The 26,581-nt window shown below is 36.7% G+C and overlaps 1 protein-coding gene across 2 annotated transcripts in view; it reads right to left on the bottom strand.

Annotated features, from left to right (window-relative positions):
- Positions 1 to 26,550, bottom strand: part of HPS5 (HPS5 biogenesis of lysosomal organelles complex 2 subunit 2) — a 39,269-nt gene extending 12,719 nt beyond the window's left edge. For both annotated transcript variants that reach the window (XM_032222331.1, XM_032222339.1), the window contains exons 1-13: positions 26,331 to 26,550; positions 24,232 to 24,377; positions 22,277 to 22,387; positions 21,429 to 21,493; positions 20,516 to 20,708; positions 19,664 to 19,797; positions 16,391 to 16,606; positions 14,358 to 14,429; positions 13,285 to 13,373; positions 11,698 to 11,876; positions 10,353 to 10,511; positions 9,684 to 9,843; positions 7,684 to 7,807 (exon numbers count right to left, since the gene is read on the bottom strand). In XM_032222331.1, coding sequence (XP_032078222.1) covers positions 7,684 to 7,807; positions 9,684 to 9,843; positions 10,353 to 10,511; positions 11,698 to 11,876; positions 13,285 to 13,373; positions 14,358 to 14,429; positions 16,391 to 16,606; positions 19,664 to 19,797; positions 20,516 to 20,708; positions 21,429 to 21,493; positions 22,277 to 22,387; positions 24,232 to 24,330 — 1,601 coding nt within the window. In that variant the 5' untranslated portion in view covers positions 24,331 to 24,377; positions 26,331 to 26,550. The remainder of the gene's footprint in view (positions 1 to 7,683; positions 7,808 to 9,683; positions 9,844 to 10,352; positions 10,512 to 11,697; positions 11,877 to 13,284; positions 13,374 to 14,357; positions 14,430 to 16,390; positions 16,607 to 19,663; positions 19,798 to 20,515; positions 20,709 to 21,428; positions 21,494 to 22,276; positions 22,388 to 24,231; positions 24,378 to 26,330) is intronic.
- Between the last annotated feature and the right edge of the window lie 31 nt (positions 26,551 to 26,581).

The following is a 26,581-nucleotide window of genomic DNA, read 5'->3' as shown; positions in this document are numbered from 1 at the left end:
ATTTTATTCTAATTTCACATTTTAGCATTATGGGGGTTTGAACCAAACAAAATTAAATGGAATATTGCAGGCAACAACTGCCAGAATTAAGTGCACTACTTCTCTACCATTCATATAGATACATTTGTTAAACGTGTACTGTATATTTTCTAAAATACACAAAAGCTGCCAGTACATATAGATGTCTACTGTATTAATCTAAAAAGTAAACATACACTATTAGCAGTATAAATGAAACACTGGTGATTAATATTTCAGAGTTTTCAGAACTATTCTTAGGATTTAAAGATACATGATTGGAGGGAGAGGTTAGAGAGAATGAATACTGGACCCAACAGGACTATTCCAAAGCCTGCACTGTATGCTCAACTAGACATATAGAAGAACATAAAGACTTCACTAACTGGATTTGCTGAGTGTAACATATCCAGTAAGGATTACTTGAAAGGAGAGGGGGGGGGGGAAACTGCTGCTCAGCTTTGGAAAAAAGTCACCAGCAGTTTCTCCATATACTAGAGTTAGATCTAAATAATTGTTGGTGATTATCTTTTTTAAAAAAAGCATCTGGGTGCATTTATTGTAACTTTCAGAAATAAAAGAATTAACCATAATCACCTGAGCTCAAGAACATTCACTTTATGCAAATCAAAAAAATAAATTCTGTAATTTTAGGCACACACAGGTAGATATCACTTTTATTACTAAAAAAGCTTTTTTCCCCAAATAACAGCAAAACCTGGAAGTAAGTTGTTACAATCCTCAGCATATCACTTTTTAGAGCACACACAAAAAAGTCATAAAATTTTACTTTCATTTTAATAGTAAGTCACATTCATTTCCTATGTGGTTTCAACTGTTTGTTCTAACTGAATAAAATAGATCCAAACGATAGCATACATGAACAGAGAGGAGCTTCCATTAGGAAATATCACCATATTCTTCTTGTTCTTCCCTTGCTGCAGTTCTGATATCTATAATATACTGGAGTCCCTCTGATCTTCAAGGTCAACTTCTGGGAGGCTTTTTATCATGGGGAAGATCTCATTTCCTCTTTCCATTACTGAATTAAAATGTCTTGAAAGGCTGTGGGGCATTACTCCATGAAACTAAATGATAGGAAGTTCAGAACAGATAAAAGGAACCATTTGCTCTGCACAATCAGCCAGTTTCAAGTCTTAATGTATGAAAGATAATTCTATTACATAGTTATGGGAACTCTGCTTCATACCTAGTAATAAAATATAACAATATGGATGACCTGTTTGTGGGTTTCCTATTGACATCATTTGGTCCCCAGCAGATCAAGGTTTTGATCAGTGGAATCTTTTTACCTCTTTAAGTTTGGTTTTTCTTATAGCCATCTTCTCCTATTAACAATGTCTCTTCCACCTTTATAATCAGGCTTTGGGTATACTGTAATGGAATTTGTTCCTGGAACATTTTTCTTTGGAAACGGTATAACTTGCTCTTCTGATCAGATTCCCTGCTCCCAAGTGGTTTGGATGTAATATCAATCCAAAAGCATTTACTTGCTTTGGTCTGCTTTCTCTACCTTTAACATTAATTTTATATTACAGTTTTTTCTTTTGGATCATTGGCCAAGAACTGAGTCTTACTTGAGAATAAGACAAGAGGAAAATTGAAATTGGCCCTAAGTGCTACAGAGAGTTGCTCCTTGCAAGAAGATTGCAAGGCAACAGTCTTCAGCTGATTTAGAGCTCTGGGAGATGAGGACATAGCCAATTTCATGCAAACCAGTTACAACCTTTATGGACATTGGTTTTGAATACTTCCTTTTCCAATCACTTTTAAAATTGCTTGTAGTTTAAATGTTTTATTCATTTTCATTTTCAATTTTGTACATTCACTTATATACTGAATATTTGCAATAATAATAATATGATAATAAGAAAAGAAAAACCCCAACCTAAACACAACTCATCATAAACCCAACCTATCACTTTCATACACCCCTTCTTCTCCCCCTCCAACTTTCCTTTCTCCCTCCAACGATCACCCCTCTTACTTCCCTTTCCCCTCCTATCTTTTCTCGCCTTCCTCACCCTCCTTCCCCTCTCATCCTCCTTACATTCCCCTCTTCCTCCCTCCTTACTTCTCCCTCTTCCTTTCCTCTACTTCTCACTATGGTGCATTTCTCTCTTCCTTAATCTATTCAGTTACTAAAAATTTCGCTAAAAAGAAAAGAAGAAAAAAAAAAAGAAAAAAAAAAGAGAAAAATAAAAAGAAAAGATAAGGATCAACAGTATACAAGTGTATTCTTCTTATTCTATGTATTAAAACTATATCTCCACCCACCCACCCACCCCCAATGAACCACCCTCCCTAATCCCCTCCGACTTCCCAGGTCCCACACCCAGCACAGTTCAATACCATTCACCTTCTAAAATATCTTATTAAAAATAATAATAAAAATAAAATAAAAAAGAACACTCCGAAAAAAAACAACGAAAAAGTAAATAAAAAAAAATTAAAAAATATTTTGCATTATGCTCAGCCTCCCATCATTCTTAAAATTTAAACAATATAAATCATTCCATTTATATTTTGTCCTCGTCCCTTACTTCTTTGATATTTACCCCCATCTTCCTGTAGACTCTCCAGATAGCCTTTCTTAACCTTATATTCAAATATTAGTTTATACAAAAATCAATTTATCTTCAAATACAGAGCAATCTAATCATACTTTCGCTACTCATCTTCCTACCCTTCGTTTCTCCTCTCCATTCCTCCCAAGCCCAAATTCCATAAAATTAGGATCTCACTCTTCACTTTAAAATCCTGAGCTTTTTATGTTATACTTCAAGTATATAAATCCGTAAAATGTGTGCCCAAAATCCATACCACTTCATTCAATCCCAAGATCCCTTCATCGATATCCCGCTCCACCTTCCCTTCTGCCCCACTCCTCCCGACTCCATTCATCCCAAACCGCAATTCAAATAAATCTTAGTCCCCGCTTTCCTCACAGAAAACAATTCATGCGCAGTTTGGATTGAAATTCAAATAAGTCTTATAAAAGTCCCGTATAATATCTGTCCAACATAAGCAATGCTTCTTTCCATGCCTCATCAGTACACAACTTTACCATTTCATACCAAACAGAAATCCTAAAATTTTAATCAGTCCAAGAGCTTAGAAAGTATTTTAAAGACATCGCTGGATCTATATTCTTTACTCTTCTGCCCTTCCGGAAAGAAAAGGCAACCCTCTGCCTTATAACCACATGTCCCGCTGCTTTATAAATATGACTAAATCCTCAGTTTCCGCTCCTCTGCCTCTCCAGTAGGGGGAGAACAACTCCCTCCTTCTTGTAACCAAGTGAATTGCTGCTTGTCTCTCCTTCACCTTGTCCTTCCGCATTTCCGAGTGAGTCAAGAAGCCCCGCCTTCAGAGTTTTATAATAAAAGTCCCGGGCTTCCGAGACAGAATTAATACGAAATCTTTGATTTTCGAGTGTAACTGTGATTCCAGCTGGAGCTTCCCATTTATACTGTATTTGACGATTTCTAAGTTCTTGGGTTAAAAAAAGTATAGCCTCTCCTTGCTTGCAGCATCTGGAGCGGGATCTCTTTAAAGACAAACAAATCATGGCCATCGATTCGGAGCCTGTTATTGTAAAACTTTTGGATGATCGCATTTCTGGATTCTCTTGTGAAGAAGTATATAATTATGTCTCTTGGAAGCTGTCGTTGTTCTGCTACACACGAATTCTGGCGATAGATTTTTCGAATATTCCAATCAAAATTGAATCCCGGACCTCCCACCGCATGGCTGAAAGCTTCTACAAACGTCTGTTTCAAGTTCTCTCCTTTCTTTTCGGGCAGTCCTCTGACTCTTATTGCAGACGCCTTTCTGTTATAATTTATCATTATAAGTTGTGTTTGAGTATCTCTAATCTCTTGTTGTAATGCTTGGATGTTGGAAGTCAAATTAGAATTAGCCTTCTCCAAAGTTTCCAGTTTGGTCTCCATTTCTTCGATATAATCTGTCAAAGTAGACGTAACTTCGAACATATCCACCTTTATTTGGGCAATTTTGGTCTGTATTTTATCGCATAAATCCAGCACAAATTCTTTGATTTCTTGTTTAAAGTCATTGAGTATTTTAAAAAAAAGCTCCTGTGTCAAGGAATCTCCAGTAGGGGGTGTAGGAGGCAAAGGCAGCGATTTACTAACAAGTTCTTTAAGCACATGCGGGGGGGATTTTTTTGCCTGCTTAGACCTGGGAGGCATTATAGATAAAAGCTGAGAATAAACGGATAAGCAGTGTCTTCACTTGGTCAGTTCAATAAATTATTTGTAGACTTTGCTTGTTAATGAGTAGCAATCTCCGGGGAGATAAAGCCCGTTAATTACGTCATCAATCACCAACACAGTAAAAACGCCATTTTGAAACCCGGTTGAACAAAGAAGTTTCAAAGGAAAAACAAGGCTGGTGTTTAGATAGTTATATAAAAAAAAAAACATCACAGGAGTAAGACCCGCTCGTGTTAGCCTTAAGTTGTTTTAAGCAATTTATCATTGTCCTGAGGGGGGGATCGTCTGTCTAGGGCTGCAAAAAGGCAGCTGCGAGGAACTGGCTGGAGATAAGAGCTCAGTTACGCTGGATCTCTTCTCCGTTCGCAGCCCAAAAAAAAAGAAGGGGGGCTGTGAACTACGAATAAATCCTAGCACCTGAGCTTCTGCCTGCCCCTTTCTGCCAGAAAGGGGTGATATCTATTGATCTTAATTAGATATACAGACCAGAACTCTGAGAGGGGCTCCGTTGAGCACCTTCGGCGACAGGCTCCTCCCCCCCAGAAGTCCAAAAATTGCTTGTTAATTGCTTTGAATCATCTCGTTTTTCAGCACCAGATGAGTTTCCTTCAATCCTTAGTGAAAGAAGTTTTAAGCACAAGTTTAAGAACATTAAAACATTCTTTTTTCAGAATAAACAGCAAAAGGGTTATTAGAACACTGATCTTGAAAAGTTATAAATAGGCTAAAGGTGCAAGTGGATTCGAAATAAGATTTCAAAATTCCTTCTGAAACCCTAACCCTTAAAAAAAAAGAATGATCAAATGGGAACTTGAAGGTTGAACATTAGATGGGGCCAAGAAGGAGCTAAAAATTAGAATTAAAGAAGAACACATAAATTTGACTTACTGATACAGAATGTCCTTTAACATTGGACATTACAGAAGGATAACTATGGCCCAGAACTTAATTTTAAAAGTGCCTGCCATTATAGACAGACTATGTTTAAAAGATGTTATGAAAGAGGAACAAATTTTACTGGACAAAACTGAGATTGATCTGAAAGTAATTTAAAAATGACAGGCTACAAGAATGATATGGAAAAAAATGCTACACTAGCTATACAAATAAAACTGGTTGATGTCTTAATAATTAAAAAGGATATACAAATAACAGACCAAAAGGGTGAACTGGATAAGTTTCCTGTACTGGATTTATAAAAGAGACTTGTTCAATTATTTTATGAGAAGGAACAAAGAAAATATGAACAATCGAATTCTAGGACCTTATTTAAAGGGATTAAAGATCAAGACTGTTAAAAGTGAAAAGAAGGAATATAGAGTTTATTGTAAAGTATAAAAAGCAGAAAAGTTATCTCTGGTAGCCCTGAATGGACTTTTGCTGATCAGGATTGAACAATGAGGCTTTAAGAATTTGTTTATAGATAAGATATGAGATATGGGAAGAAAAGATCATTTGTTGTATTTTTACAGGTGATAACTTACTATAAAATTGTTTATAATTGTGATGAAGGGGCAAGCCATTTCTTTATACATTTTTCTTTTCCTTTACTATATTCTTCTTTTTCTTTTTTTGTTTTCTGCACTTTCCATTTTTTCTTTTTATTTGTTTAGTTTGTATTAGTTTTTAACTTTTTAATTGTAACGTTTAGTAAAATAACTAAAAAAGGAAAGATGAGCAGTACAGAATAAAGAGTATGGGAAAAAATGTCATATCTTAAGAGACATATCAGTAAAAAAGAAAAGTATTATTCCATAAATAAGGGGTTCTTACATCTAAAACAACTTCTATATTCAAGAAAATGTTCTTTTTAAATAATTTTGTTCATAAAATTAGCCAACTAGGTAAGGAGAGAGACAGACTAGTTCCCATGCCAAAAATATTATACCAAGAAAAAAACAGAGAAAAAGGGGCACTCATACTACTTGCAGCCTTGTTATCTGCAGGTTCACATATCTGTAGTTGTCACAGATCAAATCTCACTTCTAGGTTTGCAGAGTTAATGTTTTTGGTCCTCTTTTTTATTACTTTACAAAATTTGTAAAATGGCAGATGGGCTTTTGGTGGCATAAAGTATCTTTTTCAAAGGATATGCTCTTCCTCCTCCTCCATCAGGAGTGGCAGCTCTTCCTCAGTCAGTCTTGTCACAAGGCTCCATGCAGCCTCCTTGTGGCAGGTCGTCATGTACTTCAAGGTAATTTGCTTTGCTGGTGATGGAGGAAGTTGCTTCACGCACACCATATAGTTCACATACTGTAGACTTCTCTAATTTGTGCAACTTTTTCACAATCTGGTGAAGGAGTGTCTTATCACATCAGTTGAATTAGTGCTGCCCACAAACCATTGGCAGCTTGGCATAAAAACCCTGAGGTGCTTGTGGTTACGACAGTCCTTTATTTTGAAGCCTTTAATCACAATGTTGGTGATAATGGACAGTCTATACCCAGGATGGGGAACCTATGGCACAGGTGCCACAGGTGGTGCACAGAGCCATTTGTTGGGGCATGTGAGGGGTTGCCTTATCAGCTGGCCAGCACGCATGAGTGCGCTGGCCAGCTGAATCCAGCTTTTTGCTTTTCTAAAGCCATTTTCTGCCCTCCCCAGGCTCCAGAGGCTTTATAGGAGCCTGGGAAGGGTGAAAAGAGCCCCCGCTCCCCTCCGGTTTGCTCGTAGGGTTGTTTTTGCCCTTCAGAAGCTTCAGGGAAGCTTCCTGAAGGTCACTGAAGCCTCCGGTGGGGCAGGGAAGGCTGTTTTCGGCCTCCCCATGCTCCTATAAAGTCTCTTAAGCCTGGGGAAGGCGAAAAAAGCATGCAAAAATGGGGGGAGTGCCTTTCATGCGTGCATGCGCACTGGGGGATCGAGCGTTGCATTATGGGTGTGGCACACCCGCGCACGACCCTCCCCTGCACCCACCATGGCACGCGAGCCAAAAAAGGTTCACCATCGCTGGTCTATACTTAGCAAGCACATGGTGTGAGTGGGGAACTCCCTTATCACCAGCTAAACAAGTTGTCTCAAAGAAAACTAGCTAACTATATGGAGTTTCAAGACAGGATTGATCCACTGAAATTTGTTACAACCAAGCCAGAAGAAAGAAAAAATGGTAGAAAGTACAGGCAGCTTCTCATGAAGCAAGTGGCCAATTGTTATTTCCTAAAGGCGCAAGATCTTTTAACTACTTAGTGATATCTCAAAACTCATAAGCAAAATACATCTTGGAGAAGTCCATTGCTCATTCCACCACTGTGACATTTTTAAAAGAAATCTTAAGTCTCTATTAGCTAGCTTTGGGCAAGTTGAAAGGTAGGTTGGGGAAAAAAAGATATGGATTAATATGGTATGTTTAAATTATACTAAACAAAAAATAATGATGTAATGGATAAAAAAATTCACACACAATTTTTACCTTTCCTTAACAGCTTGAAGGGAGACGAGAGGAGATGGGGAACGGAATGATAATGGAATACTGAATGGAAGAAAAGTCTCACTCCGAACATTGTCCACCACCAGAGAAGCATGAGATATGCTGTCTAATGAACAAAATTAAAATGGAAAGTCATAACATAAAACAACATTTAGGAATTTTGTGAAGTGATTTGCCTATAATGTTTAGGAATGACCACATGACATTTCCCATTAGATTTTTCAGATTCAAATAGATTTTTAAAAAATTATCCAACCACAACTTCCACCTTTTAAAATTATTATGGAAACAGGTCATTCATTTTGAATCTCCAAAGATTAGAGATCTGGAAACTTCTTTCCCCCAGGAAGGTATGATTCGAATATGACAAACCATAACGGGAGGAAATCAATAGGATTTTCTGATAGAATTCATTCATTTTTATGTCTCACAATGAAAAATGTCAGGAAAGTAATTCCTTCATATTATAATTTATGCCATCTGCACACCTATTATTAACAAACTTTTTATATTCTAAAATGAAGAGGTTCAACTGAAACAAAAATAGAAAAGATTTCCATTACCCTTTTATAAGGCAGCAGGTCTAAATGAATTTGTATGTATAATTTTATATAGAAAATTTGCAAAACGTAATTATCAGTGAATGTTTACATTAATAGTAAGTTCATAAGATGTTAGCACATATCTGCCCTTATCTTGGTTTGAAAGTTAGTCAGAATCAAATCTAATTATTACTTGGATGGGAAAGCTACAGAATTCCTAGAGACTCTTGACTTATCATACAAGCAGCCACATATTACCAACGTTACCACAAAGTGCTCCCAAAACACAGCATACAAATTAAACGTCGTCTTACTCTATTCAGCAACTTAAGATTGCCATATGACAAATAACACAAACATATACAACATTACAGAAGATAGCTGACCAACTAATTTTATTTTAAAAAAGCAGCTTTTATGAACTGCCATTCACTATATAATATGCAATTGCTAAAGTGAGGTGCAACTCATTAAAGTTTTATGTCTTTTAATGAAGTTTGTTAAACTAACAAGATACAACTAGATTCCTTTTTGGCCACAATAGAGTAACACAATTATCCTCCTACAATGTATACAACTCTATAGTGTATTAATCCTGTTCAGCATGGTCCAGAGAACATTATTATATTCCAGGGTTCTTCAGAATCAATGATTCTTTGCCGATCTATGGATTTTGCATAATTTACTGGGGTGCAATGTAAACTAGCCTCCTCATGGTGCCCCCCATGGGCAATATGACTTTGTCATGGCTAAATAATCTACACATTCTGGCTCCTGAACATCACAAGGATTTCCCAGCAAGAAGCAGCAGCATAAATATAAAAACAAAGGCTCTTTTAAGATGCTGTATTCTGTTATACCATATGAAATAAATAATAGATTTGTTTATGAAAGCAATAGAGTATTAGTAAGAAAGGGAAACTGTCCCAAATGTGAATACTCTGATATATTAAAATGTATTATGTATATAAAGATTATCATGTCTAATTTTTAAACCAATAAGCCAAAATGGCCAGATTCACACTTACTGTGATTTACAAACCACAGTGGCTAGACTCACATAATATACTAAGCCAAAATGAAAGAAAGCACATTGTGCTTTGAATACTGGGCAAAGCTGATCACTGAATTAGCTAATCAGCTAACTTCTGACAGCTCATTAAAATTCAGAATTACTTAGAGCTAAGTAAGAAAAGGGGACAAAACAAGTGGGTGAACACTTATGAAAATAGTACAGAATGTTGTCATTTTTATTATTTAGTCTTAATATGAAATTGGTATTCAAAATCAATGCAATCCTATCTTGATGTCAATTTAATGTCATTTATATAAAGTCCAAATAATGCCAAATTATTGGAATTAGAGCAACCGTATTCTCCAAATAATCAAAGCATGTCCAACTACTTGTTTATAAAAGTACCCAACAAACATTTAAATTACCATGTTCAAGCTGTTCTTCTTCTTGTTGTATGTGAAATTCTTTCAGCCTTTCATCTTCTGATAACGTTTGGCTATGTAAGGAGCAAGAATCTTCATCAGACTGACTGTTTCTTCTACTAATAACACGATAAATTCCAGAATCTAATATGCTGAAACTCTCCTGTTAAGAAAACCACAATATAAACTATGTATTACCTCTTACATAATTAAATATAGATTAAAACATTTGTTTTATGATAAAACAAAGCCAACTCTCCTACAGATTTTAAGAAGAAAAATTGCATGTTTAACTTTCCAAGTAAATGAAATGTATAGATGGGGCTAGTATTCATTTCTACAGCCCAAAATGTTACCACTATCCCAAACACATACAACACATCACAAATAAATATAGTGTGCATTGTTAGTGCTATTATGGCAAAGGTTATTTACAGAAGGAAAAACTTGATTTCCCAGAGAATTTTTAATTAAAGGCAAAATACATATTGAATTTCTCCAAATTAAATTATACTCTAATTCTCTATCAAATCAAGACACTCTTGGGATAAAACATACAAGCCAAATGTTAGGTTCAATTTTTAAAAATTGTAATACATACTATATTTGACAACTTCCTAACATATCCAATGTAACGCATATAATGAAAAAAATGTATAGGGACATATTTACATGTGAAGAAATACTGCTTCTTCTGCTGCTGCATGCAGAATCTAAAGGCTCAAGTTTTGAGATCAGTTCTTCAAGTTGAGTAATGAGATCAGTTTCTGTTGACAGATCCAACTGTGACTTCAGATGTTCCAGCTTATCTGCAGGAAGAAGTTTTCTTGCCTAACAATGCACAAAATGAATGTCTGAGGAAAAAAACATCAAGGCTTTATAAAATTATAACAGAGTTTTAAATTTGTTTGGGGAAATATATTACACATCCATTAATTATTCCAATTTAGAGATTATTCTTTATATATTCATTCTTAATAAATTATTAGTTATGACTTAATTATTTAATATATTTATTATTACATTGTAGTTTTAATAATTCCAATTTAATTCCAAGAGCCAGTGTGGACTATTGCTTAAGGCATCACTAGGACTTGCAATCTCCTGGAAGAGAGACAAGCTAGGAAATTGTGAGTTCTTGCCCATCACAAATTATAGATTTTTAGTAAAATTATACTGGTAGTTAACAGACAGGAAACAAAAGGATTAAAATGATAAGTATCTGATACTGAAGATACTAAAGAAACAATAAAATTTCATTACTAAAAATTATTAGAAAGATTGAATAATGAACTGAACAAACACAAACCATCTTAAATCGTCTTAATTTATGAAGATGAAAATTCTAAGTATTAAAAAATAACCCACTATACTCTATGCTTGGGAATACCCATCCCATATAGTTCAAAAGTATCTTGAAATTCCTAGAGCACAGGTGTCAAACTTGATCGCGTCACATGACGTATCGTGACTTTTTTGCCTTGTGGAGCCGGAGTGGATGTGGCCTGCATGTGATGCAGATGTGGCCTGCCTGACAGAGTCTGAAGGAGACACAGGGAAAACAAGCAGGAAAACCTTAAGGGTAAAGGTTTCCCATGTCTAGTTTGTTTAACTCTAGAGAGGTGCTCACCTCGTTTCTTAATTGGGGGAGTCAGCGTTGTCCAAAGACATTTCATTGCTGGTCATATGGCCAGCATGAATTCTGTCACTTTCCCACCAAAGTGGTACCTATATTTGTACTTGTATTTGCCTACTTTTGAACTGCTGAAGCAAGTAACGGGAGTTCACCCCATTACTTGGCACTCAGGTCTCAAACCTGGGCTGGCAGCTTTCCAGCCGACAAGTTCAGTAACTTTAACTGCTGAGTTACCATGCCAGCTGTAAACCTTAAGATGAGTTAACTTAAAAAAACATAGCAATAGATTTGTATCATAAAAAAGGTATCAGATTTGTTTTTTAATACAATGAATATATTAAACATTAAATGAAAACAACATTAAATAAAAACATTTATTACCCGACACAAAACAATAGAATTCTGAAAAAGACAACACATTTTGGCTGCAAGAGTCCAAAAACTTCTTCTTAGCAATCGTTCCACACATTTTTCAATTGTCAGAAGGGAGAGATGAGAGACTTTTCCATTGGTATGTAAGCAGAAGAGTTCATTTTTATATATTGCAATATCATAGATGTCTAGAAAGAAAAATATTACTTTAGTCAAAACTTTAGTTCAAAACCAGCTTCAAATGCTGCACATACATCATAATTAAGAATAAATTTGCTCTTCTCTTAAAAATGTTCTGTTTACAGGGATGTGAAGGACAAGATGATAGCATATCTGTCCCATGTCACAAACAGACAATTTTCCATTGGGATATCTAGCCTATCCCAGTTAATCACACAGAATTTGGACTTTTTTCTTTGCTTAAAGGGAAGACCTCCTTTATATAATTCAACAATTAATTATAACTTAAGGAAATAAATAAATGAGAAAGTAAAACGAGAAGGAAGATCACCAGCAATAAGTCAATCACTATTACTCCGCTCAAATAAGAACTTGCAAATCACTAAGTTTTGAGTCCTGCAATACATGTCTGCATATATTTGTTAGGATGCAAGTTTACAAGACATAATATAAGTATAGTAGTATAGTAGTTCCTTTAGCGATAACAACTAAGATTGGCAACTCAATCATTAAGCGAAGCAGTCACTAAGTGGACAATCCTGTGACTGTTTTGTGATTTTACTTCAGCTTTCCTTTGGATGACAGCATCAGAAGGATACAAACCCAAACAGCAGGGTGGGCCCAAACGGTGGAGAAGGTTCCTAGAATTTGAGTCATGAGGGAACCAGGTAAAAGAACAAAACCCCACCCTATGGAATGCTCACCCTGGACTGGGAAAATTAACAAGAAAAGAATTAATGTTTGTGTTTACATTCGTTAGAAAGGAAGGGATTAAAGAGAGTAAGCAGGCACAAATCACAAATAGAAAGGAATGTGTTGCAAGTTTGTTTACCTACTAGCTAAATGTAGCTGTTTAGGAGGCAAAAAAAAAAGGTGTGAAACTGATCAGGGTCTTATCAATTTCAGGAAACGGCTGGGAGTTCAGTTCTAATCAATTAAGGCAGGGGTGTCAAACTCGCAGCCCACAGGCTGGATGAGTCACATGCTGGCCCCGCCCCTGCCCGGTTTAGTGAAGGAGGGGAGGATCCTGATACATCATGTGATGCCACTGTCATGACACAAATTTGACACCCCTAAATTAAGGTGTTTTGTGGTTAGGAGATTTGAGGGACTCCTGTACACAAGAGAAAAGCAGTTCAGGAAGATATAGTGTTTAGGCAATCTGGAGGAGAGAGAAAAAAATGGCTCAGGCACAGGACAATGCATACTAACTGACTGTAAGGATAAACACATCACTGAGAGAGAGGCTACAAAAGTCACAGAGTTGCTTTTCTCTGTCACAACAGCAAACAGTATTAAATTGTGATTTGTCATACAAAAAATTCTTTAAAACTTTGTAGGAGGATATTTAGGCACGTCAAAACTTCACTGGCATTGCTTCAAGACTACATAAAAGCAATTTTTCTCTATGCTTACCTTTCACTTCACTCCAGAGAAGAACTTGGACGTTCTGAGGGATGATAATATAAATGGCTCTTTCTGTCCATGTCATTATACAGTGCTCACTGTAAGGAAACAGAATGCTTGTAAACAAAATGTATGTGGCCGAAGTGTTTTGTGTTTGTTTTTCACTGATACTATTCTTCATTTTGGGCTATTCAAACAAGGAACGTCCCCACTGCATGATGAGACGCATTCACTTCCTTAGAAACAGGTGGTGGGAAAGAGACTCTTCTCTCTCAAACCGCAAGGTTGGCTTATCCAAGATTTGTTCTCACCTGGCCTCTAATCTGCAAATCCCCCTACTGAACTCAAATAATTGTTATAGGCAGCCCAGAGTCACTTTCTCATGAGGCTCTATAAATTGGAAAATAAAACTTTTAAAAATTTAAAAAATTGTTTCTACAACAAGCATAATGATAAAAGTGTAATGTGAGAAGGCACTTGTTTAAGATTGCAGCAAAGAAACAACGCACTGCACTCATCATACTTGTTAGGGCAATGAATGTTTTTCTGCAATTAAAGGAGCAGAAGTTTTGTGAGTCATAAAAATTCACAGAAATTGTTCCTATGATAACGTAGTCCTAAATCTTTATTATGTGGCACTTAAATAGTACATTAATCCATTAAAACCTGATTCTGATAAGAAAACTATGATTTTTAAACAATTACTATCTCTGTTCATACATCTTGCAAGTCCATAAAATGATTTTATTTGGCTTTTGGCTGTGTACAAGGATTTATTTACTGTGTTTTGTAAAGACAGGATTACAAAATCTAATAAATAAACCATGATTTAATAGCTTGCATGTTTGCAAACCCAGCCAATTTGCCTTTATTCTATAAACACTGGAGGAAAACCATGGATTAAACCAATATGTGAAGTGTCACTACCTCTTAACATTACAGTGTTGTTTTGGGGATAATACAAAACATGTTTGGAGATGAATGACATATAAATAGAATTCTTACAGAAGCAAAAGAGATAAATCAAATAAATATTTAAGAAATCTCAATTTATAAAAATAAAAATCTTGTTTTACATTTACCTTAAATAAAGCAGCTTGGGGAATGCCAAGGACTGAGGAGAGCATGCAGAAGCATTATACTCTGGATCCTCCCTTTTAAAAAAGCACATTTAGGTAAATTAGGATTTAGTTCTATTAATTGCATCAGTTTTATTTTATGCTTCAGAACTAATTTGTTAAATCACAACGAGCTGAAGATTTGGAACTGCTTATAGTTTTGAATAACTTCATTTTAAATTCTTTTCATGAACATATTGATTTACATCTGCAAATTTGATGAGTTCCCCATTTATTCCCTCATCCAAATCATTGATGAAGATGTTAAAGAGTACTGGGCCCAGTACTCTTCAACATCTTCACCAATGATTTGGATGAGGGAATAAATGGGGAGCTCATCAAATTTGCAGATGACACCAAGCTGGCAGGCCAACACTCCAAAAGACAGGCTTAAGATACAGAAGGATCTTGACAAACTTGAACATTGGGCACTATCTAATAAAATGAAATTCAATGGTGAAAAGAGTAAGGTTCTACATTTAGGCAAGAAAAATGTAATGTACAGGTACAGTATAGGTGGTACCTTGCTCAATAGTACTAACTGTGAGAGGGATCTTGAAGTCCTAGTGGACAACCATTTAAATATGAGCAAACAGTGTGCAGCAGCTGCCAAAAAAGCCAACACAGTTCTAGGCTACATAAAGAGAGGGATAGAATCAAGATCACGTGAAGTGTTAATACCACTTTATAATGCCTTGGTAAGGCCACACTTGGAATACTGCATTTAGTTTTGGTCGCCACGATGTAGAAAAGATGTGGAGACTCTAGAAAGAGTGCAGAGAAGAGCAACAAAGATTATTAGGGGACTGGAGACTAAAACATATGAACAACGGTTGCAGGAACTGGGTATGTCTAGTTTAATGAAAAGAAGGACTAGGGGAGACATGATAGCAGTGTTCCAATATCTCAGGGGTTGCCACAAAGAAGAGGGAGTCAAGCTATTCTCCAAGGCACCTGAAGGTAGAACAAGAAGCAATGGGTGGAAACTAATCAAGGAGAGAAGCAACTTAGAACTGAGGAGAAATTTCCTGACAGTTAGAACAATTAATCAGTGGAACAGCTTGCCTCCAGAAGTTGTGAATGCCCCAACACTGGAAGTCTTTAAGAAGATGTTGGATAGCCATTTGTCTGGAACAGTATAGAGTTTCCTGCCTAGGCAGGGGGTTGGACTAGAAGGCTTCCAAGGTCCCTTCCAACTCTGCTATTGTATTGTATTGTATTGTATTTTCTTTACTCCAAACTTTACCTTATTTTTTAGAATGTTCCCAAACACCTAAACATACTTTTCCTATTTTAAAGCATTTGTCTATAACAATAGAAATAATATTATGTACAAATGTTACCCATAAAAGTATTACAAGTGACACTTTGTAGACAGTTTCATACAAATTTCTGAAATTTTGGCATTATGTCGACCCAACATAAATCTATTTCTTGCAATGTTTTTACAACTTGATATTGGCAGGATTTTCTATATAATTATTTGTATAAAAAGATGTATCACTAAAACTAGCTCAGACTGTGCATCTTTGCCTGCCTGTCCATATCACTTTTCTTAAATGGTTCTGTGGACAGATATCACAAGGAAGGTTGAGAATTACAATACTTTTTCAAACATGTTTCATTAAAAGTGTAAGCTTCTGTAAGCTACACCTCACAGATGGTTAATGTGAGCCATACTCATCAAAGCTTCTGCCTTTTAATGAAATGTATTAGACTGAAAAGATACTTGTGGATCTCTTCCTATGTGAATCAGCAGAAAATTTTCAGAAGCAATTCAAATTGGCATCACTTTAAAGGCACCTTTACATAATATTGTATATATGTCACTGGAATTACTACATCAAAGTTGGACAGGCAGACTGACTGATAACTTTAGGTTTCAGCTTCTCACTTTAACTTACATATTAGAATGCTGATGAAATCCTTTCCAAGCCTGGCACACACCCCACTAGATTTCAAGCCTACACAACCCTTGATTGCATTAGAATCAATACCTGATAGTAATAACAGGAAGAGATGGCGCTGACAACAATTGTTTGAACTGATGTGTACTCAGCACTTCCCCTTCAAAGTTGACTTCCCATATCCGTGAACCAGGCCGTGCACAATATATCAGAGACTGTTGATTTGCCCCACTCTTTCCAACAGGAAAAAAACAAGCTCCATATTCACCATCTCTTTCCTTGTTTCCAATTTTCCAAAACTTTTCCCTATTTAACCAAAAACAATGAGAATGTAGAAGAAAATTTACTGAACACTATTAAAAATCCCCAAAGATTTGAAGGCATCTCCATATTTTAATATCTATATATAGTATATATAATTTTTTTAGCTTATAAAATTCAAAGAATTACCCCCAACAGCAGAAAATGAAAGTCCTTTAGGTTAATAGGGTTTTCCTGTCTCCTTCCCTAACCTTCATTTTTCTACAGTATCAAAAGCCACTCCTGAAAATTGAACAACTTGCAGGAACAATATCAGAACTTGTCTGTGCTATCTTGGCTTGACTTCTGGGGAATGTGAAGGATGAGGTAGCCAGAGCTTACGTGAGTCTTACATTTTATTATATTTACCCTCTTTTGGAGCATAATCTCTAAAGCAAATTGTGTATGAAATTTTATCTTGGATTGCGCAGAGTGAGGACAGAGTAAAAGAAATAGAAAGCCTTGTAAACAATGAAACCTTTGGAAACAAAGTTAGTAAAGGTACTGCATCAGCATACTTCAAGGTTACAAAATGTACAAGCTTTGACACTCTGAAGATTACAATGACCATAAACAAATCAGAAGGTTGTGAAATTTACTATCTAAAGTGGATAATACCCTGTTTCCCTGAAAATAAGCCCTCCCTGGATAATTAGCCCAATTGGGCTTTTGAGCAAATGTGCTAAAATAAGCCCTCCCCCGAAAATAAGCCCTCCCTGAAAATATTGCAACAGACCAGCAGCCATGAGGTGACCATGCTCACAGTCTCCTGCACCTCAAAAATAATAAGACCTCCCCGAAAATAAGGCCAAGCACTTATTTCGGTGGTTCCGTGTCTTATTTTCGGGGAAACACAGTATTCTGTGAATATTATAAAGAGCAAATTTTCAATTTCAACTATGCTTTTAAAGTAAAAAAAGCTAACCCTCAACTTACAACCACAATTGAGCCCCAAATTTCTTATTCTAAGTAAGACAGTGGTTTTTCCCTATTTCATGACCTTTCTTGCCACAGTTGTTAAATGAATCACTGCTTTGCTTGTCAGGTCACAAAAGGTGATCACATGACCCCCAGGATACAGTAACTGTCATAAATAAATGCCAATCACTAAGCGTCCAAATTTTGATGACATGATCATGGAGATGCTGCAACAGTTGTGTGAAAAATGGTCATAAGTTACTTTTCTCAAAGCCATTGTAACTTTGAATAGTCACTAAATGAATGCTTGTAAGTCGAGGACTACCGCAGCTCCCTCTTTGTAGAGTTTTACAAGTATTGACTGAAAGCTGTTAACTAATTAATCTAATGAAGGAAAGTTTCTAGTATAAAAACAATGATCCCCATTAGAGATGGTTACAAACAAAAGAGGTAGTCCACTAACTGAAATTATCTGTCTGTGTGTCTATCTAATTTTGAAACACCTATCTCCCACACAAGAGAGACCCAGGGCGGTGTACAATAAAATATCGAAACATAAAAACAGTATATAAAAGTCAAAATTTAAAAAGAGGCAAAGATAATTAAAAATCAATGTTAAAAATTAATTTAAAAGGGAAGGCTTTCAGGATGTTAATCAGCCCCACAGCCCACGCTGTGCTCCCCAAGCAAGGCTGCAGAACTATGTTTTCACACCGTTCTGAAAGGCAAGAAGAGGGGAGGCCCACCTTACCTCTGGAGACAAGAAATGTTCCAAAGGACATTTCCAGAAAAAGGGCACAACAAGCAAACAATATAAAATTGCACAAAGGCCCTCCAAGTCATGGTTCCAGGACAAATCTCAAATTACCACCAGGTCTGTCTGGAGTAATAAAACACCGTCCAAGACCAAAGATGATAAACTCCCAGATGCAGAGCATCCCACCCACAGCCACACTCAAAGTTTGAATGGGGAGGAACTATTTTCCAGATGTGATTGAAGATATTGGCCACTACTTATAAAGCCCAGCACAGGGCCTAGTCACTCAAGGGACTATCTGTCTCATATAGCATCATGCAACCAGTTTGGTCTTGACATGGTTGGCACACTCTGGGTTCCATCCATTAAGCAATGACACCCATTCAGATGTCAGAAGAACTGTTTTTCTGTAGCAGCACCTGACCTCCAGAATGGATTCACCCACCCACCCCCCAAAAAAATACAAAGAGCTCCTACCTTGCTAGCATTTGCAAGGTCCTTAGACATCTGATTCATTGTCCAGACAAGTGATAACCCTTTCTTTCTGCCCTCTTCTGGATTTATTTTATTGTTGTTTATTGTTCTTTCTTGTGCTGTTTTATTTTTGTACTATTGTTTTTAAGTTTACAGGAATGGTAAACCAGCCACAGTTGCTAGGCATTCAGTGGCATAGAAAATGATTATTCACGTGATCTGCCATAGGTGCTGTTTCTGGAATGGCACCAGTGTCTCTTGACAGGGCAGCAGAGAGGTGAGGTTTGGGCGGGGGAGATGAGCTGCGAAACTGGAGAAAGAGTAAGATGAGTTAACTAAGGAGAAGAAGGGCTGAAACTAACCGCCCAAACTGAGAATGTGAGCAAGAAACAGAAAAGCAAGCAAGCAAAATCTCTCAGAGAAGAGAGATAGATTCTCCCTGACAAAGAGAGCGGGGATAAATGAAGGAAGATCTCTGCTCAGCAAGAAGAAAAGTAAAAGCAGATTTATATCCTGTGTTCTAGTTAATTTTTAATTAACTAGTTTGCTGGCAACTAAGTAGCCATAAGAAACTATCTGTATTACAGCTCTGTTCTGCAATGTAAAGTATTTAATTTATGTCTTATACCTTATTATGATATTCCTTATTTTCAATACAGTTACAACTATTACCTCAATGTATGCAAGACTTTCATGTTGAAGCTTTCAGGCTAATAAACTACTCCTCATGTAGAACTCATGAAAATTATGAGTTTGAGAACCTTGAGCTAACACATATAATTTAATGTTACCTTCAGAGGTGTGACAAAAATATATGCTCTTATTTCTAAGTGCAAGGTACTATTTTCAAAGATGCCTTGCAGATTACCTGCATGGCATCAAATTTTCAGGCAGTTTATTAATATTTTAATTACCTCTCCGTGTCACATAAATAAGAGCGTGTAAGAGAAGAGATAAGCAATCTGCCATCCAGATAATCAAGCTGAACCACACGAGAATCAACTGTGGTTATAATATGAATGGGAAACATCACAAATGCAGTAGCAGCCTATAGAAAAAAATGAAAATGCACTCATGTTTTTCATGCCTAATTAATACATTCATAGAGAACAGGAGTTTCAAAATTAAATTACTAAGATAAATTGTTCAAGAAAACAAAAGCAAAAGAAAACTTACATATAATTTATCTTTTTAAGATACATTTCATGTTACATTTGAAATGTCTGAAACTGCACATCATTAATATCTAAGGACCAATGAAAACATTTTTCTAAATATTAATATGAACTGGGGGAAAGAGTATGCAGTGTAGGACAGCTTCTTCTTTGAACTTGATTGATTGATAATGTCATCCTTTGATATTATCTTCTTACACAATTCAGAATACAAACGGATTCTCCACAGGGATGCCACAATAACCCAAAATGTAGTTTTATGCATGTGGTTTTTTAATCCAAACTGTCAAATTTGATTTCAATGAGTTTGGACCATTATATCACAACTCACAAACAACCTTCTTTGCTCATCATGGAAGCAACCACTTTCACCCTGGCAGTTATTATCAGACCTGGGTTTGAAACCAGAAGAATAAAGGGGAGGTCCATCAAACAAATTAGCCCATTAACCTAGCAATGTTGCAGCTTGTGCTTTCTTTAAAGACATTGGTACTTTGGACATCAGAAATCCTGACTGTTAAGACTTGCTAATGTTTGTTAAAACTTGCTAATGCTTAGTTCTTATGTTCAAAATACAGTAAGAAAATATACCTTTCCTTGTTTGGAGGAATTAATCTTGATCACAGACACTTTCCCCACATGATCACCAACAAAAACACGGAGTGCATTAGTATCCCAACAAAGAGCTGTTACTTTTCTGCCTTTGTGCTCAGAAGAGATATAAATCCTCTCTGGCTTCCCACGGCGCTCTTGATTTAATTCCCATACAACTACAACGCCTTGACTGTGAAAATAAAGTTTATTATTTCTAAGCAGCCATTCATTCATAATATTACATTCATTATAATATCAAATTCAGTAGATATTAAAAGATACATTTGAGGTCAAATGTTAATTGTGAAATGGTCATTTCAAACCCTTCCACTGCCAGCTGAAGGTTAGCCCTTACAAAAAAAAATGTTGTATGCCTCTTCTCTTAGCAGTCCTCTTCCAATGGATCCCGCTAAACAGACAGAATTATTTACAGACAGAATACTCTGAAAAGCAAATAATATTAGCCTTGTTCTGACAAACCATGGTTTGACACCTGAATTTAAGTAGTTCATCCTTCTCTTTCCCCTTTTTATTTGCACAAAAAGTGAAGAGAACATAATACTCCACTTGTGATATTTTGCAAGTCAGAACTGATCACAGCATCCAATGTTTCTGGATACCAAGACAAGCTGATAGTGTACATATTTATTCTTCATCCCATGCACACAAATGAGTTGTAGGACAGTGGAACATCTGAAGTTCTAAATATACTATTACGTGAAAAGGCTATTAATTAATTAGATGAGTAGTCTGGAAAAAAAGACTGGACATCTCTAATTTTAATATTCATTTTACTTTCATTTTTCTCAACACATATATAAGCATCTTGCCTGCATCACTGAAATAAATATTTTCTTGTCAAAATGTCATGATGGACAGTACATAAATTATTTGATTAACATGTCGTTACCTGGTAGCTACAGCAACATAATCCTCATCATGCAAACAAAAGGCAACAGAGGAAATGGCACCTTCCTACAAAGAGATAAAATGATCACCCTAGGTTTCCACAATGTGCCCCACATCACATACATTTTTAAAAATTATCTAGTCCAATCATAACACCTGGTATCATTTATTTGTACTCTAAGGTCTAAGGTTTTAAATTGATTTTTTTCAACTTCTTAACCATGAAAAAACTGAGCATTATCATGTTTCCCGGAAAATAAGACAGTCCCGAAATAAGTGTTTGGCCTTATTTTCGGGGAGGTCTTATTATTTTTCAGGTGTAGGAGGCAGCCAGCATGGTCACCTCATGGCTGCTGCTGTATTACAATATTTTCAGGGAGGGCTTATTTTAGTGCATGCGCTCAAAAGTCCAATTGGCCTTATTATCCAGGGAGGTCTTATTTTCAGGGAAACAGGGTACAAATGGAGTATCAATGAAGAAGTAATATTGGTAGCAAATCCGTTCTCCCAAATGGACTTCTTCTATTTTGCTGAAAATTAGCAAAAGCAGCATAGTGGTCACATGACTATAGTAAACTACAACCAAATATGCAAGATTGTAAATGTTACCAAGCATATGAAATGTGATGGGGGGGGGCGCTGTTGCAGTAGTTATAACTTCAAGACCAATCATAGGTAATTTGGGGCAGAGGGGTAAGCAACAAGTCATTAAACAACCACTACTGTATTAGGCCTCTAAAATTAATTTTGTTTTCTTTCATTGTTGATTTTCTGAATCATCTTTTCCAGTTCCTGCCCATTACAATCCATTCTTACACTAAGGTTGCTGCAAGTTTAATTCAGTCTTACCTTATGAGTAAGGAAAAGCCTCTGTTTCCAACAATCTTTCTGGATGAGATTTAGGCCTCCACCTGAACTTCCTAGTGCTAACCATTTTCGAGAAATTCCGATACACGTACACTTAAGGGGAGGGAAAGGAAAGTTGTTATTAAAAGGCTTCAATTTGTGTCTGATTCATAATTAATCATATTTTCACTTCCAAGAAACAGGCAGGGAAGATCTTATGTTTGCTTCTACCATGTTAATTTTGAATTCTAGAACCCACAAGTCTTCTCAGCAGCTTAGCATAAAACACACTGCCCATAAACTAGTGCTTCCTTGAGGTTTTTTGATGGCTCCCAATTCCCTTTCACACATCTGACTTTTTTTTTGATAAATTACTATTTAAAAATACTAATAGACTGGGTAAAGTAGAAGAGCTAAGGTATAGAAATAACAACATGAAAAATGGAGAGAGTTTGAAGACAAAAAATATCTTCCTCTGGGCAGAGAGTCACATTACTTTGAGACATTTCCTTCCTTTTGCATCTCACCAGGTGTATCCTGATACATACCACAATGACTATATGCTGCCCTTGATAAAAAAGAGGGTATAACAGCCCAGTTCACAAATACACCATGTTTTAATGTTAAAGAACAACCCTCAATAAAGAACTTGGTATTGTGTATGCCTTTTCACTACCTGCAGAATTTCAGATACTTCTGCTTTCATTTTAGATTAATAAAGACAGTGTATGTGATTGTAACTCTACCGCAGACAAAAGATCTAACATGAAATAAGCTATTGTGTCTTCCAAACTTTAAGCAGATTTGTCCAACATGCATGGTTCAAACAAACAAGGGTCAGATACAATTGTCTGAAATTGTGTTAATTTAAGTACAGGTAGTCCTTGACTTACAACCATTTGTTTAGTAATCATTTAAAGTCACAATGGAACTGAAAAAGGTGACATAATCATTTTACATATGACTGTTGCAACATCCCATTGTCACAATATCAGAATTTGTGTGCTTGGCAATTGGCATATATTTATGACAGTTGCATTGTCCCAGGGTCGTGTGATCACCATTCGTGAACTTCCCAGCCAACATATAACAAGTAGTCAATGAGGAAAGGCAGATTCACTTAACAACTGCAGAGATTCATTTAACGACTATGGCAAAAAGTCATAAAATGGGGCAAAATCCACAAACTGCCCTGCTTAGCAATGGAATGGTAATTTTGGGCTGAACTGTAGTCGTAAGTCAAGGATTACTTGCAGTCATATAAATCCCTACCTGTGGTTTAGAAAAACTACATACAAGAGGCTTACACATCGGGCACCCAACAGTCTATTTTGGTCATTAGTTGAGGGCCATCTGTAACCAATTTTAACGTTTATCATATTTCTCAATCCATGATGCATTGGGAAAAAAACCTGTGGAGAATTATTATTTATAGTATAGCCAGGATTTAATTTACAAAATTACAGCAGACTTAACAAGAATTGCCAAATCATTCTTTGCTGATAGGTCTAGCTGAAAAATTGAAAGAACAGCTAACATGAAAATGCACAAATTAATGAAAGAGGGCATTTGTTTTGATAATTCCTAATAAAAAGTGAAACTAACATTCAAAATACATTGGCTGGCCATTAATCAAGTACAAAGCTAAAACAGGAAGCAACATTTAATCTGGCTAAATTACAGACATTATATCTGAGCAAAATATTACCCTTTCAATTCCTGGGGCAGTTTATGTTTGGAATTCTTTAATTCCATTGTTATTTTATTTTTATAATTTGCTTTTTACTTTTATTTGCCCAAAACTGTTTCAGTTGCAGACCAACTAGCATGATTACCTACAAGAGACCAGCAAATATAAATGTTGCTTTATAATGTATTACATGCTATTAATATATAGGATGTCAAACTACAATCAAAAAGGGAGAAAAAGCGGAAAAATAGCTGTGACTCAAACCCACCTTCAGACGACTGGAATCTAGCCTGAGAGCAGAAAGCAGGGGACTAAGACATTCAAACTCTGCCAACACATGGCTGTAAGATTCAGGTATTGCTGCCATGACAATGGCCTCTGGCAAAATGTTATTGCTTCATTTTTCTATTCCTCCTGTAAGGGCAAACGTGAAATACAATTTCATACTGTTAATTTGGCTACCTACAATGTTGATACTCAAAAGTGTAAAATGCCCAACATGGCTGCTATATTTTAACCTAGTTCATCTGTGCTAACCTATATTTTGCTCCATAAACCACTGTAATTTACTGTAACGTAAGAGTTATGCTAAAGCCTATCTTTTAAAACAAGCTGTTAAAGTTATGCATTGTCCAAAGCCAGAACTAATCAACTTCTTCAGGAAGAGGATATAAACTTGTCAGCTTAGGGCAAAGCCAGTTGCCTCTTGAATGCCTATTTTCCTTGTGCTATTGAGGAGTTGTATGTTATTCTTTGTTAATATATCACATTTGTACTTTTAGTAAAGTATATGGAAAGACTACAGGTAGTCAACTTACAACCATTCATTTAGTGACTGTTTAAAAGTACAGCACTGAAAAAGTGACATGACTACTTTTCACACTTAGAACCACGGCAGCATCTTCAGTCATCTGATCAAAATTTGGGTGCTTGGTAGCTGACATATTTATAACAGTTGCTCTGTCCTGGGGGGTCATATGATCACTATTTGTAACCTTCCCACTTGGCTTCCGACAAGCTAAAATCAATGGGGGAAGCCAGATTCACTTAACTACCACAAGATTCACTTAACTGCAGTGATTGGCTTAACTATGATTAAAAAAAAGATCATAAAACAGGGCAAAAGTCACTTAACTGCCTTACTTAGCAACATGTTGGGCTCAATTGTGCTCATGAATACTGGTATTCATAAAATCCCTGCCTGTGGTTTACATACAAGAGATTTAGACATGAAGCACCCAACAGATTATTTTTCTCAGTTTGTTTCCATTTTTATAGTGTTTGGTGGATCTTTCCCAACTGTTTAGTTTTTATATAAAGCACTTTAGTCATAGGATGGCTTAATCAGGAGACACAATTAACACTTGGCACTAGTTTGGGTGAAGGAGCAGGAAGAAAATATAGGAGGTGCAGAAGGACTTGGGAACTGCAGGAGAAGTTTTCAGGAACTGAAAGTACAAGTTAAATCACCAACCCTCCAGCATTTACGGAGAAATGATCTGAGTCAGGGTTGAGATAAATATTACAAGCCATGGTTTCAAATCCTGATTAAAACTCTATACTTCATCCACAATGTCTTTCATCGTGGCTAATATACAGTGAGAATGTTTTTTTCTATGCATTCGTGTGTTTTTTTCGTCCGTGCTGTGCAGAACAAAGTTACATCTTACTCCACTTTCCCAGCCTTTCTTTCTCCACTGCAGTGTTGTTTCAGAACAGATGATCATTTAACCTTATGAAGTTTTATCATTAGATGAATCAAACTGAATTCATACCTAAGTATCAGAAACCCGCTTAGGATTTATTTTTTTTATTTATTTACCGAAAATTACTCCCTCATCTAAAAGCATAGCTGAGTATACAGCGTCTTTAAGGATGCCCCTGCAATTTAAGTAAATCTGCGAGACGATTTCCTTTCCTGGGGAAGGAAGGGGGCTCTTTCTCAGGATGGGCAGCCCGAGATAACTCTCTGATGCCTTCCTGCAGAGAGATACGTAGATCTGACAATCCCTTGAGAATCGAAGACGCGGCTCTCTTATTTCCAAAACCTCCTTTCGTGCAAAATCAAGAGAGCTCCGCACTCCAACGAACAAGATGCAAGAAGTAGAATGGGAGAAAATTAAAAGCGGGGCTTAAGGCGGGTCCCAATCGTCTCTCCCCCTCTCTGTGTCGCGGGAGACAGTACTTTGGCGAAAAGATTCATACAAAAAGGAACGGCAAATGAGAGAGAAACGGCTTCAGCTATACGGATTTAATCCACTCACCCACCCACCCCAATACCTGTCGGTGACAGTCTCTACAGATTTACACCGAGTCCGAGCAGAAGAGCCTTTGAAAGGGGCAGTCCGGACTTCAAAAAGGACTCACCGCAACTTAAGACCAACTCGTCATTTTCTTTTAAAAACGCTCTTCGCTATAGAAAAAGCCCAGGTACCCGTAACCCGGAGCCTTAAAGGGGTAACCGCTGAACCCCGCAGATATGCAGCCTCCGCCGAAACTCGAAGCCCTCTGCCGCTCCACAGCCCCGCATAGGAACCCCGGCGCGTGACCGCGCGAGCTCTTTTTTTCTTTCTCGAAGATCCGCCTCCTCCTCCTCGCCCCGCCCCTCGCCGAGTCCT

The sequence above is a fragment of the Thamnophis elegans genome, chromosome 1, assembly GCF_009769535.1.
Source record: "Thamnophis elegans isolate rThaEle1 chromosome 1, rThaEle1.pri, whole genome shotgun sequence".
NCBI classification, from domain to species: domain Eukaryota; kingdom Metazoa; phylum Chordata; class Lepidosauria; order Squamata; family Colubridae; genus Thamnophis; species Thamnophis elegans.
This window is presented reverse-complemented; position numbering and strand designations above follow the sequence as displayed.